Consider the following 18248-nt stretch of genomic DNA (forward strand, 5'->3'; position numbering starts at 1 on the left):
CAAATTACAAATGTTAATCAGCTTATGAGAGGAGAGTTATCTGATAAAAACGAGATACTTCTGAACAGCACAGATTCTGATGAAGGACCTGGAAACCCAACGCCGAAGACTAAAAGAGGACAATCTAAAATCCTGTTGTCTTGCGAAAATGAGAGGACAATAGGGACAAGCAAAACAGCAAAACACTTTCCCCTTATTGTCAATAAAGATTTCCTAATAGGTAGGAAGGAAAAATTGCAAAGGCGAGTCAAGATCGGTATGCTCATATCGCAAAGTTTATCTGTCTTTTATTTATTTATTAATCACTAATCTTTTAATATATATATTTTTTTAGTAAGTGATATCTCTTCTTTCTGCGTTTCCCTTGACCTTCTCTTACTTCCTGATGAGCACCATACTCTTTGGAAGCTTGAACTTCAAGTTAATGGCCCCTGTGGGCTTACTTCTATTTATCTATCGTATCTCTCCATCTAAGTATCGGTCTGATCTACCTATCTAAAAAAATATATATATATATATATATATATATATATATATAGATAGATAGATATATCTCAATCTGTCTACCTATCTATCTGTCTATCTATCTCTCATCTATCTATTATATATCTATCTATATATCTACTTATCTTCTATCTGTTAAATATATAAGCCAAAGTTTTTACTCTGTCAGCTGGAGAGAGAGAGAGAGAGAGAGAGAGAGAGAGAGAGAGAGAGAGAGAGATGGTACAATAAAGGGCATGAGGCAGGTGATATGCAAGCGATGATGGTCCGGATTAAGATTTAAGTTAATGGAAAGGTGCAAAGATGATAATGATGAGTCTCCTCAGTTGCTTGCCACTTTTATGAATGTGGTGATGCATAAACTGGAAAAAATTTTGAATTTTTCTAGAGAAAGTCTGTGAAATTCTGAAAAACACAGAGAGAGAAAAATATGAGAGGGAGGTGAATATAAGGTGGTTAGAGTTTCTGTTGATACAGACTCCGAGATGGATCTACAACATATTTTGTCTTCCTTCTGCCTAGCAGTAATGTTTGGTGTGCTTCTCTCCAGTGGAGCCTCATCGAAATCTGCCCAAATGGACCGTTTGTGGAATCAAGATTCTGACTGGTTGCTGTACTTGCATTGGTTATCGATGTAACACAACACTTAGTGGACATTACTAAGAAACGGGAAATCGCAGATGTTGATGGAAAAATTCGAGCATTGCAGGGTGTCTCCAGAGAGCAGAGAGGAAGAATGTCACCATAATCAACAGAGTTCGTGATCTAGAAAATACTCTTCAAGAAGATAGAAATGAACTGGAAAAGGGATAGGAGTAGGTTCAGCGACCACAATACGGTTTAACAAGCAGAGGATGGATTAGCAAGTCTCCAAGAACAATCTCCGAGATGCTTCAAATCGTCTTGAAACCCACGGAGAGATCAAGTGTCTTATTTTAAAAGCTGGGTAATAGAAAGCAAAGAGTACGGTGAAGGGACTTGGATACCAATGCAGATCGTTTAAAAGAAGATAAAAAAAAAAGCTAAAAAAAGAACTTCCTGAAAAAGACTGCATCATCACAGTGGAAATGGAAACTCAGAAGAGGAGGAGAAAACAAAAAAAAAGGCCCTCCTCAGGATGGAGCCCAAAAACTGCCTACGCAAGCCCTCCTCAAAGGACATGGGTGAGACCCAAAAGCCCCCAAGGCTTCCCAGTCTCTTGAAGGCAGCCTTGAAGGGAAGGGTCTGACTGAAAGGCTGCTTCCTCGGAGGAAGGCAGGTATCCTGCCAGGCTGGGGAAGCGGGCCTGGAGAGGGCCCAAGAACTTCAAGGATGAGGCCCAAAACCCCCAGGCCTCACCAGTCTCTTGAGGGCAGCCTTGAAAGAAAGGGTCCGACCCAGAGGCTGCTTCCTTAGAGGAAGACAGGTATCCTGCCAGGCTGGGGAAGTGGGTCTGGAGAAGGCCCAAGAACTTCAAGGATGAGGCCCAAAAACCCACAAGGCTCGCCAGTCTCTTAAGGGCAGCCTTGAAGGGAAGGGTCTGACCCAGAGGCTGCTTCCTCAGAGGATGGCAGGTATCCTGCCAGGCTGGGGAAGCTGGCCTGGAGAGGGCCCAAGAACTTCAAGGATGAGGCCCAAAAGCCCCGAGGACTCAACAGTCTCTTGAGGGTAGCCTTGAAGGGAAGGGTCCGACCCAGAGGCTGCTTCCTTGGAGGAAGGCAGGTATCCCGCCAGACTGGGGAATCGGGCCAGGAGAGGGCACAAGAACTTGAAGGATGAGGCCAAAAAGCCCCCAAGGCTCTCCAGTCTCTTGAGGGCAGCCTTGAAGGGAAGGGTTTGGACCCAGAGGCTGCTTCCTCGGAGGAAGGCAGGTATCTTGCCAGGCTGGATAATCGGGCCTGGAGAGAGCCCAAGATCTTCAAGGATGAGACCCAAAAGCCACCAAGCCTCACCAGTCTCTTGAGGGCAGCCTTGAAGGGAAGGCTGCTTCCTCGGAGGAAGGCAGTTATCCTTCCAGGCTGGGCCTAGAGAGGGGCCCAAAAACTTCAAGAATGAGACCCAAAAGCTTCCATAGCTGGCCAGTCTCTTGAGGGCAGCCTTGAAGGGAAGGGTCCGACCCAGGGGCAGCTTCCTCGGAGGAAGGCAGGTGTCCTGCCAGGCTGGGGAAGCTGGCCTGGAGAGGTCCCAAGAACTTCAAGGATGAGGCCCAAATCCCCCTAAGCCTTGCCAGTCTCTTGAGGGCAGCCTTGAAGGGAAGGGTCCGACCCAGAGGCTGCTTCCTCGGGGGAAGGCAGGTATCCCCAGACTGGGGAAATGGACCTGGAGAGGCCCCAAGAACTTAAAGGATGAGGCCCAAAAGCCCCACAGGCTGGCCAGTCTTTTGAAGGTAGCCTTGGAACTGGCGAGCCTATGGGGTTTTTGGGCCTCATCCATGAAGTTCTTGGGTCCTCTACGGGCCCACTTCCCCAGCCTGGCAGGTACCTGCCTTCCTCCAAGAAAGCAGCCTCTGGGTCGGACCCTTACCTTCAAGGCTGCCTTCAAGAGACTGGTGAGCCTTGGTGGCTTTTGGGCCTCATCCTTGAAGTTCTCAGGCCATCTCTAGGCCAGCTTCCCAAGCTTGGCAGGATACCTGCCCTCCTCCGAGGAAGCAGCCTCTGGGTCCAACCCTAACCTTCAAGGCTGCCCTCAAAAGACTGGCGAGCCTTGGGGGCTTTTGGGCCTCTTCCTTGAAGTTCTTGGTCCCCCTCCAGGCCTGCTTCCTCAGCCTGGCGAGATACCTGCCTTCCTTCAAAAAAGCAGCCGCTGGTTAGGACCCTTACCTTCAAGGCTGCCCTCAAGAGACTGGCAAGCCTTGGGAGCTTTTGGGCCTCATCCTTGAAGTTCTTGGGCCCTCTCCAGGCCCACTTCCCCAGCCTGGCAGGATACCTGCTTTCCTCCGAGGAAGTAGCCTCTGGGTCTGACGCTTCCTATCAAAGCTACCCTCAAGAGACTGGTGAGCCTTGGAGGCTTTGAGACCTCATCCTTGAAGTTCTTGGGTCCTCTCCAGGCCAGCTTCCCCAGCCTGGCAGGATACCTGCCTTCCTCTAAGGAAGGAACCCCTAGGTCAGACCCTTCCCTTCAAGGCTGCCCTCAAGAGACTGGCGAGGCTTGGTGGCTTTTGGGCCTCATCCTTGAAGTTCTTGGGCCCTCTCCAGGCCCACTTCCCCAGCTTGGCAGGATACCTGCCTTCTTACCAGGAAGCAGCCTCTGGGTTGGACCCTTCCCTTCAAGGCTGCTCTCAAGAGATTGGTGAGCCTTGGGGGCTTTGGGGCCTTATCCTTGAAGTAGTTGTGCCCTCTACAGGCCTGCTTCCCCAGCTTGGCAGGTTACCTACCTTCCTCCGAGGAATCAGCTGCTGGGTTGTCCGCCCAAGCGTCTGCTTCCTCGGAGGAAGGCAGGTATCCTGCCAAGCTGGGGAAGCTGGCCTGGAGAGTGCCCAAGAACTTCAAGGATGAGACCCGAAAGCCCCCAAGCCTTACCAGTCTCTTGAGGGCAGCCTTGAAGGGAAGGGTCCGACCAAGAGGCTGCTCCCTTGGAGGAAGGCAGGTATCCTGCCAGGCTGGGGAAGCTGGCCTGGAGAGGGCCAAAAAACTTCAAGGATGAGGCCCAAAAGCCCCCAAAGCTCTCCAGTCTCTTGAAGGCAGCCTTGAAGGGAGGGGTGCAACCCAGAGGCTGCTTCCTCCAAGGAAGGTAGGTATCCTGCCAGGCTGGGGAAGCAGGCCTTGTGAGGGCATCGAGGGTCAGGACCAAAGGCTCCTTAGGGAGGCCAGTTCTTTGAGGGGACCCTTGAAGAGAGTGTCCTCTCCAGAAGAAAGGCAGGATTCCTTGAGAGATCTGTTATATTAATTTCCTTGGCTGCCTTTCTGTTTTTGTCTGTCTGTGTGTGTCCAGAGGCTTCTGGGGCTGAAGATGGCTTCACATGATCCTGGAGTCTTTAAGACTTCAAGAATACATTATAATCCAATGGGCATTTCTCCAGGAATGTTTCAGGAGCTGAAGACTACTTCAAAGGATCCTGGAGTCATGAAGACGTCTTCAAGAATACGTTGAACTACAATAGGCATTCCTCCAGGAGTCCTTCAGCTGGTGGAAGACTTCTGGGTGGAATGATTCCAAAGACAGATTCTGAATCTCTCCATGAAACGTTTGTTTGAATGCACACTTCGAGATTCACAAGGCTGCAGCAGAAGGAGACGAAGACAGCTGGATTCTTGAAGACTTCTTCAGGAAGCTGTGATAATCCAGTGAGAGTTTATCCAGGAGTTCTTCAGGATCTGAAGATGGCTTCACAGGATCCTGGAGTCGTGAAGACGTCTTCAAGAAAACGTAATAATCCAGTGGGCAGTTCTCCGTGATCCTGGAGTCTTTAAGACTTCGAGAACACGTTATAATCCAATGGGCGTTTCTTCAGGAATGCTTCAGGAGCTGAAGACAACTTCAAAGGATCCCGGAATCATGAAGACGTCTTTATTATATTAATTTCCTTGGATATGTGTGTCCAGAGGCTCCATCCTGTAGTCTTTAAGATTTAAGAAGACATTATAATACTAAAGAACAGAGTTTTATGGAGAAGAAATCGGAGACGAAAGCATTCGTTATTCCCAGAAGCCTTTTGCTGCTACACAGGATCCTGGAATCTTTAAGAATTTAAGAAGACGTTATTTCTCCAGGAATGTTTCAGGAACTGAAGACTGCTTCAAAGGATCCAGAATTCTTGAACACTGTTAACTTGGGTGGGCTGTCCCCACATGCACTGACTTTGAAGAAAGGTGCAGTTGTTATGCTTAGTCGCAATCTGTGCTTAGCCCCTTGGCACTAGACTGGTGGTAATGGATATTAAACCGAGGGTGCTGCACTCAAATACTATGGCTACTGGTATGGGTATGGTACAGGTATGGGTATGGGTATGGTAAGGTATGGGTATGGCTTTAGGTATGTGTATGGATACGGGTATGGGTATGGAGTGGATATGGGTATGGTATGGGCATGGGTATGGATATGGTACAGATATGGGTATGGATATTGTACAGATATGAGTATGATACATATATGGGTATGGTATAGATATGGATATGGTATGGATATGGGTATGGGTATAGGTATGGTAGAGATATGGGTATGGGTATAGGTATGGTACGAATATGGGTAAGGGTATGGGTATGGAATGGATGTGGGTGCGGGTACGGATATCGGAACTAGCAAATGCGAGCGATAGCAAGCATCTCCTAGTCCGATAAGAAAATCATTACCTTGGCTGTCTTTCTGTCTCTCTGTGTGTGTATGGCTGCATGTCTCCTGGATAAACACCCATTGGATTATCACGTGTGTATGTACTGTATGTATGCATATCAAATATATATATATATATATATATATATATATATATATATATATATATATATATATATATATATTGTGTGTATATATATTATATATATTGTATCATATATATATATATATATATATATATATATATGCACACATACATACACACGTGTTTGTGTGTGTATGCTTGTATACACAAATCAAAATTAATACACGAAAACTAAACTATTTATGTCGCCTGATACAACATCTGACCTAATCACAGGGACGTTTAGGTACTTGGTACTTTAATACAGTAGAATACCTGTATGGTATAATACAGAAAGACAATAACTGCATCGGTTGGATGGCGGCCGTGACCTGGATAGCTGTAACGCCAGATGACTTAATCATTAAATTAATGGTTCTGTTAGGGCATGTAATCAGTATATAATTCTTTTGTTTATTTACTAATTATTTATTTGTTGTCTTCTCGGTTCTGTTTCAACTTCTTTCACATCTGAGCATTCTGTTGTATGGGCTTAATAATAATAATAATAATAATAATAATAATAATAATAATAATAATAATAATAATAATAATAAACCAACAGAGAGGAAAACATCACTTGAGCCATTTCACTTCAGTAATCTTTTTCCTCCTCCCATTACTAACTTACACTATATTATATATATATATATATATATATATATATATATATATATATATATATAGTATCTATATATATTATATACATATAATATATATATATATATATATATATATATATATATATATATATATATATATAATATATTATATATATATATATAAATATAATATGTATGTGTGCGTGTTTCACTAAAATTTACATGTCACTTCGACGAAAGACTTTAAATTATCTACAATGCCTCCCATATCTTAGAAAAACCTTAATTCATTTCGTGTCACCTGGTTTGCAAAGTGGTGAATTGCCTCCTGTATCGGACAGTAAATTTCAAAGATTAATATTAGTTTATCTTCCCTAAGACCTACTACATGTTATTGAACAAAGGCATAAGGCACCAAATCCCTAAACGAAAGCAAGAGAAAATGGATTAGCATCCTCACCATGCCGGAAATAGTCTTCTCTTTATCCTTGTTCCACATGAGAGCCTCTGTCGTGAGGTGTCCTTCGGCTGCCTGCCGCATCTCCTGCCGAGAGCAATTGAGTCCCTCCTCCTCCAGGTGCTGCTCGTACCAGCCGTCTTCGTACCACCCTGGGAGGAAAGGAGTCAGTAGAATAGCCAATTTAAACAGAACTTAAACTTAATTAGGGAATTGTTTAATCTGTTAGAGTATTTGCTTGTGAGCTAAGCATCGGTAGCATTTGCGGAATTTACTTTGGGTTCCCACTAATTTGCCAGAAATTATCTGGAATAGCAGTTCCCTCATGTTCTGCTCTCTTGAGATCAGAATTAAAAGAAAAAACATACCCTAGTAACAGAAAATTATAAACAAATTTTACCTTTCATTTACCATTTATAGGCTGATTCACATAATACCATCACGTCACCGACACATCACGTCATGTCACCGTCCCATCAGCGGTGCCTTGTATTCACACCATCCATCACAATCCCGCTCAATTCGCGCCCAGCCTCAGCGACTCAGATTTAGCGGTAAGAAACTTGCATAAGCAACGTCACGTCAAATCAAAATACAACAAAATATTCTTTCCAAGAAAAAGTGTCGTGATGTGACGGTGGATGCCGTGTGCTTGATGGTGACGTGACGTGATGGTTTGAACAAGTCCATTTGATTACATGTAGCCTAATAAATTCTCGTGTACTTCGACGTGACGTGATGTTATAATGTGAATCAGCCTTTAATAAATAGTAATGCGTCTGCTAAAAAGTCCCGGAAACACTAGTCATGTAATTTGTTTAGGAAATCGATTTCAGGAATAGACTAATTTACAAACGAAAAAAGCAACAGAAATATAAATCATCAAGAGAAATGGCTAAACTGCGTAAAAAAAAAAAATTAGATGCACTGGGAAAACTTCTAAGGCGAACATTAGACTAAATTAAACACTGTTTAAAGAGCTAGCTGAAAGAACGCGTCATCTAGCTTACCAATGAAGAACCAGACGTAGCTCTTTCCGTAGAGATTGTTCTTGTAGATCTCGCACAAGACGCGCCTAGCAGCCACCACGTAGAAGAGGCCGACGATAATTCTGGCATCCTGACGTTTAAGGTTTCTGACGGCGTCTGTGGGATCTGTCAGAAAGCTCTGGCGAGTTACAATCTCGATTCCCGCCTCCTTGCAACGGACTTCGAGGTCTTCCACCGTCTGGGAGAAGAAGAAAGCGCAGTCAGTAACACGTCATGTCAGGTGATTTAAATTTAAAGTTTACCAGATTCAGTTCATTGTTTATTTCCTCTTCCTTATACTGCTCAATCACTCATGATTAATATAATACTGTATCTTCAAAAAGTTTCGTAATTGGCCCGCTCACTCGATTTTATACAATATATATATATATATATATATATATATATATATATATATATATATATATATATATATATATATATATATATATATATATATATATATATATATATATCACATTCATTCCACTTACCGAAATGAAGACTTCTTCTGCCTGCTGTATAATAGCAACGCGGGACCAACCATATTTCTGCATCACTTTAATTCGAGTCGGATTGTGAACGGTGGCTGAGGGGTGCGTTCGGAAGAAGGTCGGGAAGCGGTTTCGGTCGGCCAGAGCAGGTGAACTGGACCCATACGACAGCTGTTGTCGGGAAAGAAATTCATCAGCACAGATTCAAAGTTGTTAAAGGGCTTTTATGTTTCATTTACTTTGTGAATGGCACTTCAAAACAAAATGAATATCAGATTCTTTAGAATATTTCTGGTACTTGTAGAACTGAACTCAGTATTTACTCGAGGACTCCTTCCCTTGAACACGAATACAATTTTCTTTCAGTTGAGGTGAAAGAAGAAAACGTGAACAGTTACAGAGTTATTAGGCATCCACTAGAGCTAGGTTCCCTAATCCACTGCCAGAAGAAAATGAGCTTTTGTATGTATATTCAACAGTTAAAGAAAATCGTGAGTCTATTTCAAATCCTTAGTCTCTGCACTTTAAGCTAATAATAATTTCATTCCAAAGTATGCCTGATGCTAAATAGTTGTCTGGTTAACAAGGCAGTAACGATTCTGTCTAGAAAAACTACCTCATTATGATTAGCTAAGTATATAGAATGTAAAACACTGTTGCCATCAAATGTAACAGAGAACCCACCACAACAAGGTTCCACATCTTGGCTGCTTCTGCTATGGTCGTGCACACAGTGGAACATCCTCCAAGAAGCATCAGTTTAGTGGGAGGATTGTACAATAGGTCGTACATAACAGCTGCTCCTAGGCCAGGTTCGCACTGAGAACAATTTTACCCATCATTATGTAACTTGCCAGTTTTGCTCGAGTTTAACAAGGCAAATTAGCATTAGCTTTTATTTCATTAGCATTGAAAATATAGCAGTGCTTAAACTGTAAAACAGTTGGCTAGTTTCAAAAGTTTTATTTAATCGGATCCAAAATTATATTAGTCACAATGTTTGACTGGAAGGGTGAAAAGACTTAGTATATATTAAAGGTTAAAACATCAGAAGTTCCTATTTAAAGAAGGAAGAGGAGGGAGCGGACAAAGAACGCCATTACTTGGAAGAAGAGAAGAGAGTAGCAGAACGATTCCAAAATCATTACTGGTTAGATAAACGGAGTGTATGGTCTAACTCTAACCCAACAAGAAGAGACAGAGAAGTTTGAAGGAGCTAATATTGCAGAAATCAATATAATCACGTTAAAGCCAAATTTTGGAGGGAGAATGGAGACGATAAATATCATCAGAAATATTCCTGCTCACCAGAGAGTCGTTCCAGGCCAGATGCAATTTATATCCAGGAAGGAGGTCGGGGCGTTTGTTTACGTCTTCTAAGGCCAACATGGCGGCCGGTTGACAAGCCTTTGAAACGGAAAGAGGAAGGAAATTGTGTTCAGCAGCCATTAGTCAAGATATATATATATATATATATATATATATATATATATATATATATATATATATATATATATATATATATATATATATGTGTGCATGTATGTATCACACTGTATAACACTGGGTGTATCAATATATTTATTTCACTAGAAATAGATTCCGTGTTTAAATGTCACTAATTCTTTAACAGGAAAATATAGAGTAACATAATCTACGAATCCATTCACTAAACTAACCACACGTTGCATATATAAATATATATATATATATATATATATATATATATATATATATATATATATATATATATATATATATATATATATATATATATATAGTGTAGGCTATATATATATACTGTGTATATATAAATATATATGTATTATATACATATAGATAGATAGACAGATGCTTATATACTGTATAAATGTATAAATGTATATATATATATATATATATATATATATATATGTATATATATATGTATATATATAGACATACATATATACAATATATATGTATATAATATATATATATATACATACTGTATGCATATAAATATATACATAATATTATTATGTACAGTATGAATACGAACATACTTGCAGGGTATCTGCATATGTGTCCATAGACCATATGTCAACACAAATATATTTGCATGTATATGTTATATAAAGGCAAGGTCATGAATGCACTGTATTTGGTGATCGATTATAATTGAGAGTGGGTATTATTTGACCTCTTGATGTCTCAAGACCTACCTGCCCTCCCTGCCATCCTCCGGAGCCCATGATGGGGAAAATGCCACCGATGTTTAAGAGTCGCTCGCCGCCTCCGATGACTCCCGCTATGAATGTCACCGCCAGCGTCCAGATCCATGCTATTACCGAGACCTGAGAGATTTAAATAATAATAATAATAATAATGGTGATCAGCAGTGAATGTCACCGCCAGCATCCCAGCCCATGATCTCACTGTCACCTAAAGAGTTTGGATAATAATAATAAGCAATGAACGTCATTGTCAGAATCCTAGACCATGAATGATATCACTGACGCCTGAAGAGATCTGGATAATAATAATAATAATAATAATAATAATAATAATAATTCTGATGTTGGGAGTGAGGAAATGGAGAGGGGGGCTGGGGGGAGGGGGAGCGGGGAATAGTAACATTAAGGCGAGTCCACACTGCAGTAAAACTTATGGTAAACACACGTCCACAACTTATCGCATCCAAATCATAATCAGGTTGAAAACAAATCATCGGCCGTAAGTGGAGAATAAAGTCTTTGGGAAATGCTACATAATCGTATGATACAATGGTTAGGGCCACCAATAATAAGCCGGTAACACTGTCAACCTGTTTGTAAAGTGAGCGCGCCAAATTGCCGACGTGCGTTCACGCCTTGATTTTACTGGAGTGTGGACGCACCATTAGTTGAGTTAATTAAGTATACCTTAGTTTTACCAGACCACTGTACTACATCCCCCATTGTCTAAAAGTTAGCAACGTGCTCTTTGGTTTGGTTCATGAGTTTAGTCCATCCACCGGACAGGAAACAGTTACTGACAAGTACAGATAGTTACTCTTCCTGCGTACAAAGAAAATTTCAGAGGAATATAGTTTCCTGCAAATTTGTGAGTTTTGCTGCCAGACTTTACACAACGTAGTCAATATGGATGAAAAACTGTAGGCGCGCATATTCATCAATATTACGTTAAAGATTAGTACCCTGGTTTAAGCGACAAAATAACCGAGCGCAATGTACGTTAAATCAATATAACAACTGTATTGCAAATTGTATTGTACAGCATATTCCATGAAAGGGAATTTTCTTTCATAACGACAAATGCTGACTACCAGTTTTAAGATTATGCTGGTAACAATAATGCTGCAAAATCTTTAAAAAAAAACTCTGTCAGTGCATATTCATTCGAATCAATAAACAATATCTTTGGACTATTGCGCTGTCATGATAGTGTGGATGGGACTATTTCAGCTCTGTAAGTTATTGTACCTAAATGCGCAGAAATCAATGTTTATCCTTCTTAAAATGACTTGTTAATTAAGCATTATTACCCCTCATTTTTCTCCCCAGCGTGGACTCGAATCCCGCTATGAAAGGTAAACCTATTTATTATTTGGCATTCGGGTACAAGCCTTGTAGTGGTAAGAGTATCCAAAAAGTGTGACGGGATCGACAAGTCAAAGGGTCATTGTGGCTACTAAAGAAATGCATATTATGAAATTGCCACTTTTGAATGCGTTGCTAAGTTAATGTAGATACGACTGATTCTTGAAGAAAGAAAACCCTTTCTTCAAGACACTGGTGGCATTCCATCTTAGGACACTCACAGAAGTCGATCGTGTATACCAGCATTAGAGGAAGAATTTACGGGCACTGGGTTTACAGCCTCACCCCTTGCTTAATGTAAATAAAATGTAAATAGACCTAACAAATGAACGCACTCACATGGCCATTAAAAAGATATTTTAACATAGCTGTTTGCTTAAAAATGATTATACGATTTTGCTATGATAACTTAGAAATTAAGCAGTTATCACTTCTTTACACGTTTTTGACAACTCTAATAGCATTAAACAAAATAAAATGAGTTGAAAAAATCTCTGAGTTAAGCCTAGCATCAAATAAACTGTCGCGGTCAACAGCAAGAGGTACTGTACAGTTACAAAATGGAGGGGAATTTTTATTTTAGTAAGTAAATAAAAATCATTTTAAACCAAACGACCATCGAAACTTAATGGACATTTGCAGTGGCAGTAGTTTGCAAAAATTTAACGGATAATTGACGAGTGTAGTCTTGATGCAAATTTTGGATCATTTATATTGAATATTTTTACCATGGAATGATTCCTGAAAAGAAAACGTTGATCGTATTTACAATTAACTTTACTCTAACCAAGAATATGGTTTATCCCGAGACCTTGAGATCGTCAATATGAACGCCGAGATCAAAAGAGAGGAGATTAAACTTCGCCGTTCAGTAATTCATTCGCCAAGAAAGACCTTCATGAATAGGAGGGATGGTAAAAATGAGCGTGATTAATCTTTCACCAACAAAAGAAAAAATTAAGGACAAAGCCAAGACCAGGCCTTATTGCCTGTTCGATCAGGCTTTTCAGTATCACAAAAATAGCCTGGGTGTTTGCCCTCTCTCTTTGTCCTCATATTTTCATACATTCTCACGCGCACACAAACATCATTAAAGGTACACGGAAATAGGCCTATTTACTTTTATAGCAAATCATCTATGGCACTGTATAGGTTTATGATGGTATCTGTGCAGCAATGCCTTTATTTTGTGGTCAGCATATTCTTATGTCTGACGTTTGTAGCCTCGAAAGACAGTATTCATAAGCTACAGATTTTTATCTTATATCTCTTAAAAACTCAGATAAAATTATTTGTCTAATATATTTTAATGCCATTCAAAAATAATTTGAAATTCAAGAATCCGTGTATCCCTAGAGAGAGAGAGAGAGAGAGAGAGAATTATTTATGCATGTGGACGTCATCTATCGTCGAAAAAGTTAAGAACATGATGGTAGCAAACACCAGAGAACTGAAGAGGGCAGCAATAACAGCAGACAGATTCTGAAGTCAGGTAGATTTGAAAACGGAAAAAAAAGAAATTTCGATATAAAGAGATATATTTAATTTAGAAATTAATAAATATTGTTACTGTTTCAGAAAATTAGCGAGGCTGAATCACCAGAGAAGTACCACATACGGAGGAATTAAGAACTATATTTTATATCTACTTAAGATATTTGTGAAAACCAATGAAATTTGAAACCTGCTTAAAGACTTCACTTTGGAAAAGTCTGCAAAATCTAGAATGACATCTCCGAAATGATGCGCATGATGTCACTCCTATGTTTTCACCCCCGTGTCATAATCTACTTTTTTGTTTCCTATTGACTGATAATCTATGTAGAAAATTCTTGCAAACAATGAACCGCAGGCGAATAACTAATGAAAGTTCTAGGACTTTCAAAGATGAAACCAAAAACTTTGAAGTAAGCAAAAGGGAAAGGACGTTAAATATAACTTTAGAAGGTAAGAGGAAAGTAAAAAATTAAAACGACTTCCAGTTGATCAAAGAAGGAGCTATTAAAAGGGACTGACATCACCAGTATGTAGAACTACCAAGAGGTCAAGACAGGTAACGGCCTACATAAACATGATGAACTACAGAGGATATAATTTATTCAAAAACACATGTGCTAAATCCAGAAGCAATAACATGTTACATCACACCCCATTCTATGACCCATACTCTCCAGTTATTTTTAGAACTTTGGTACAATGATATGATATTTCAAGATAAAAGTCATTCACTAATTACTGAAGCTTTGAATCTATATTTGATATTGCTGTTTACCTTATACTTCCGTCGATTTAGATTTCGATGACTATAAGTCAATAGTTCTTAAGATTAATTTGAATCATGAACATATCAGCTAGAGATGGCTACGCAAAAATAAAAATTTCAGGAAACTACTTGACATTTAAACTTTCCACACAGGTTAAGCTTCATTATCAACAAATTCTTAGCAAGACAGCTTGTAAAATGCGTTCTAATTCAATATTTCAGATTGTTTAGCCCAAAGTCAAACCTATTTTTCAAAAGATTGTCACCTCAGTCATTTTCGGTAAAGCATATAGAAATCTTGAGTAATCAGGAAATTTATCACACTATGACACCGTAGATTATATATATAAAAAAAGGCATTTAGCCTTGTCACCTTCAAAAATTTAGAATTCTCCTAAAACAAGCATCCCAAGAACCACTGTCATGTCTGAAATATCCTATTCCCAAAAAGGCACCCTTCTGATTTCCACCATCAACGAATGCCATAATTTTCCTCCTCGCTATACTGACCTTCATTGTGCCCAAATGGTCCCAAAGGTGAGTGACGAATAGGTTAGACAGGTAACGAAAACTTAGGAGCAGGTACTGTTTATCCCCCACGTCATTTAGCTTCTGTCCATCATCTCAACCACTTGCCACTGGCTCTGGCTAAACCTATTTACAAATACTCTTTCACATTTTTTCTGAACCCCACTATATTTCCCTGTACGCTTTATCAACCGAAAACTGGGCTGTTTTATGAACTGTAGAATGTTATTCACTCGAAACCGAGCAAAGGTCTCACAAGCTTAAGGGAGACGTTTCTTGTTCCCGAGGTTCGCAAGGCAGCTATTGATCAACATCGCTGACGCTTGCGTGAGCGACGTCCAGCGCCCGCGCAAACAGAATGGTATCGGCTTAAGGTATTTTATAAATAACATAAGGTTATTTTCGATTTTTTTTGTGATTGTATATATGTAGAGAAAGAGGGAGACCGTACGCATTTTTGTGTAACGTGATATATATATACTGTATATATATGTGTGTGCATGCTTGAGTGAAAAGAGGGGAGGAGAGACAAATATATGTATGTGTATATATCAAATATAATATACTGTATATATATATATGTATATATATATATATATATATATATATATATATATATATAGAGAGAGAGAGAGAGAGAGAGAGAGAGAGAGAGAGAGAGAGAGAGAGAGAGAGATAGACGGACAGACAGGGAGGAGAGATAGAGACGATAACGTGTATCGGAACTTTTCCATAATAATGTTTGTTTTGTGTTTTTCCTTGTCATGCTCCCCTTACCTTACTACATCTGCAACCAGAAACATTTTCAATATCATAATCTTTTCTTCTTTGTTGTTTATACTTAATATTTTTCTGTAAAGAACATGGAATGGAATGGAATATAGAATTTAGGCCAAAGACCATCACTTCATTCAGTGCTGAAACGGAAATTGAAGGTAGAAAGGTTTGACAGGTGTGACAGGAGGAAAACCTCGCAAAATATTGTTAAAGATGGTAGATACAAAAACAACAGGGAAATTTCTTTTGAATGTTGTTCTTGCTTTAAAGTAAAATAACATGACCCTAACACGGATTCTTGCTCTTAAAGTAGCCTTAAGTGACGGTCAAAACTGTGGTTTGAAACCCCTTTAAACCTTACACTGACCATCAGTAGGCGAGAACGATAATAATGGTTAATCCTGGAAGGAAAGGAGAAAAATGGCAGGCAGGAAGAAGTAAACAAATGCAAAAGTAAATATTCACACTACCTATAGATAATTTAGTACTATTAATATAAGATCCGAAAAGTTAATGCAAATAAAATTAGTACGAGGAAAAGACCACTCAAAGGGAATCTCCCTCAGATTTCACCTAATGAGGCTCAAGGATGAAAATCTTGGTATAGCATCAATTCAATAACTCAGGAAAATATCGCTCAAATTTATGTAACTGGCTGAAAGACAGATAGTTCGGTGCTTTCAGTCGTTAAGTAAAAGGTATTAGAGTTAGTCGACAGTTATAAGTATCTCAGAATGTATGGAAGTTTTAAATAGACTTTGTTCGAGATAAACAACGCTAGAAATCTTTGTCTGGGGAGACTTAGACCATTATAAGTGCTTGCAAACAGAGGTAATGGAGCAGGCACTCTGGTTTTAAGGATGGTTGATATTAGTACAGTGCGCTCAGTTATCGATTATGCAGCGCCTGTATTGGTAAATTATTCGGAGAAGGAACTGAAGAAATTAGAGGTTATCCAAAACAAAGCCATGCGTGTCATATTGGGATGTACAGTGAGTACCAGGATAGAATTAATGAGAACGGAATTAAATTTGCCTAGTGTAGTTGACGTATCCGAGAAATTTCTCTATTGTTGTTGTTCGAATGACAAGAAGAGGGGAAAGAAGTATGGGAATGATAATTGCCAAGTTATCACGAAAGTTTAATGCTCCAATTCGAGCTAACAGCTATCCACGGAAACTGTATAACATTAAGTTATGGTGTTGTGAATTACTGTGTTCAGTTGCCATAGGTAAGGCCTTTCAAGTCACGGTTATGTACAAAGGTGGAGATATGTATAAAGAAATTGGATTACAAAAAGCGTGAGTGTCATCCTAGTGACTTGAAACAGGTGTTCTACCATTGTTACGTAATTTACCAAGATGTAATGTTTTTCCATATATATTGCGATGGGTCTCTAATAGAGTGAAAACTGGATGTAGAGTTGTAATACGAGAATTTGGTGATTCTATATTTACTGATGAGATGATTTCTAAACGAATGCGGGCTAATAGCTCTACAACAACTGCCGAGTTACATGCAATTCACGAAGGAATGAAAATTGTCGCAGGTAAAAAGCAAGATGCGTGTATTTTTGTAGGTTCCCAGAGTGCTTTGCTTGCATTGAATTGTAAAGTTCCTTCTAATGCTGATTTGCTATACTAATGTAAGTCTTTGATTTATGAGATAGAACGAAGTGGTTGTTATGTTAAATTTTCCCAGATACCTTCTCATCTGGGTATCCATTTAAATGAAGTTGTTGACAAATTAGCAAAAGATGCAACATGTAAAACCTCTGTTGATATTGTTGGTGTTGTGAGTTTTCGTCAGATAGAGAGGTGTGAGACATCGGAGAGCTGCTGCATGGGAGACTGATAGAGCGGAAAGGATTTTAGCAGGCGGCGGTAATAGCATGAGGCATTATTTGTATGTCTCTGGAAATACCCATACTACGTATGGCATAGCTCTTTCTAAAATTGTCATATTTGTAATGCGGTTAAGGTTAAGATACAAGTATTCACGGGAATATGTTGGTGATGGTAATAATTTTTCGTGTAAATTATGTAACGGGCAAAACTTTCATACATTATGTCATTTGTATTATATTGTACTGAACTTTCAGAAATTAAAGATATAAGTGTTGATACAGTCCCAGAGCAGACGTTTTATTTGCTTAACAATAAAATTATTCGAAGAATTATGAAGAAGTTAACCAATTTCTGTTCAACAAGTAATGTTGGAAGGTGAATGATGTATTTTTAGAATATTTTGGAGGGTGTACCAGCATGCTGATACACCCAATTTGATGTATATGTAATATGTATCAATAAATCTTTTGATGTGAATTGAATTGAGGGAACAGAAGAGGAGAGGAGAGGAAAAATCTAGTGAGATAAAGAAAAAGTAATTACAATTCTTCAACCAATTGCGGAAGTGTTAGTTAACAAAGGACAGTCTGAAATACTGGATATTGTCAAAGAAGCCAATTATACAGTTGATTTTCCATATGTGAGACAGACTTCAATCAATTTTTCTTACATAGTCTCTGTTGAGGCTGACCTGGCAGTCATATCTCTAGAGGCTAGTCCTATGTCGCCTTTTAATGAAAACCAGAACTGGAAAGGAGAGATTCCGAGAATATATCTTTCCACCTTCCCATTTACG

At 39.5% G+C, this 18248-nt stretch overlaps 1 protein-coding gene across 9 annotated transcripts in view; it reads right to left on the minus strand.

Moving 5' to 3' along the window:
- The window catches only part of GABA-B-R1 (gamma-aminobutyric acid type B receptor subunit 1), a 40784-nt gene extending 25641 nt beyond the window's left edge, over window positions 1-15143 (minus strand). For 4 of the 9 annotated variants that reach the window (XM_067111277.1, XM_067111276.1, XM_067111274.1 and 1 more), the window contains exons 1-7: window positions 14811-14947; window positions 10661-10792; window positions 9765-9863; window positions 9141-9275; window positions 8457-8627; window positions 7945-8161; window positions 6938-7086 (exon numbers count right to left, since the gene is read on the minus strand). In XM_067111277.1, the coding sequence (XP_066967378.1) occupies window positions 6938-7086; window positions 7945-8161; window positions 8457-8627; window positions 9141-9275; window positions 9765-9863; window positions 10661-10792; window positions 14811-14816 (909 nt within the window). In that variant the 5' untranslated portion in view covers window positions 14817-14947. Of the gene's footprint in view, window positions 1-6937; window positions 7087-7944; window positions 8162-8456; window positions 8628-9140; window positions 9276-9764; window positions 9864-10660; window positions 10793-14810 lie in introns of all 9 variants that reach the window. The other 5 variants (XM_067111278.1, XM_067111275.1, XM_067111281.1 and 2 more) reach the window with 4 other exon arrangements.
- Window positions 15144-18248: the final 3105 nt, after the last annotated feature.

The sequence above is a fragment of the Macrobrachium rosenbergii genome, chromosome 11, assembly GCF_040412425.1.
Source record: "Macrobrachium rosenbergii isolate ZJJX-2024 chromosome 11, ASM4041242v1, whole genome shotgun sequence".
Classification (NCBI taxonomy): Eukaryota; Metazoa; Arthropoda; class Malacostraca; order Decapoda; family Palaemonidae; genus Macrobrachium; species Macrobrachium rosenbergii.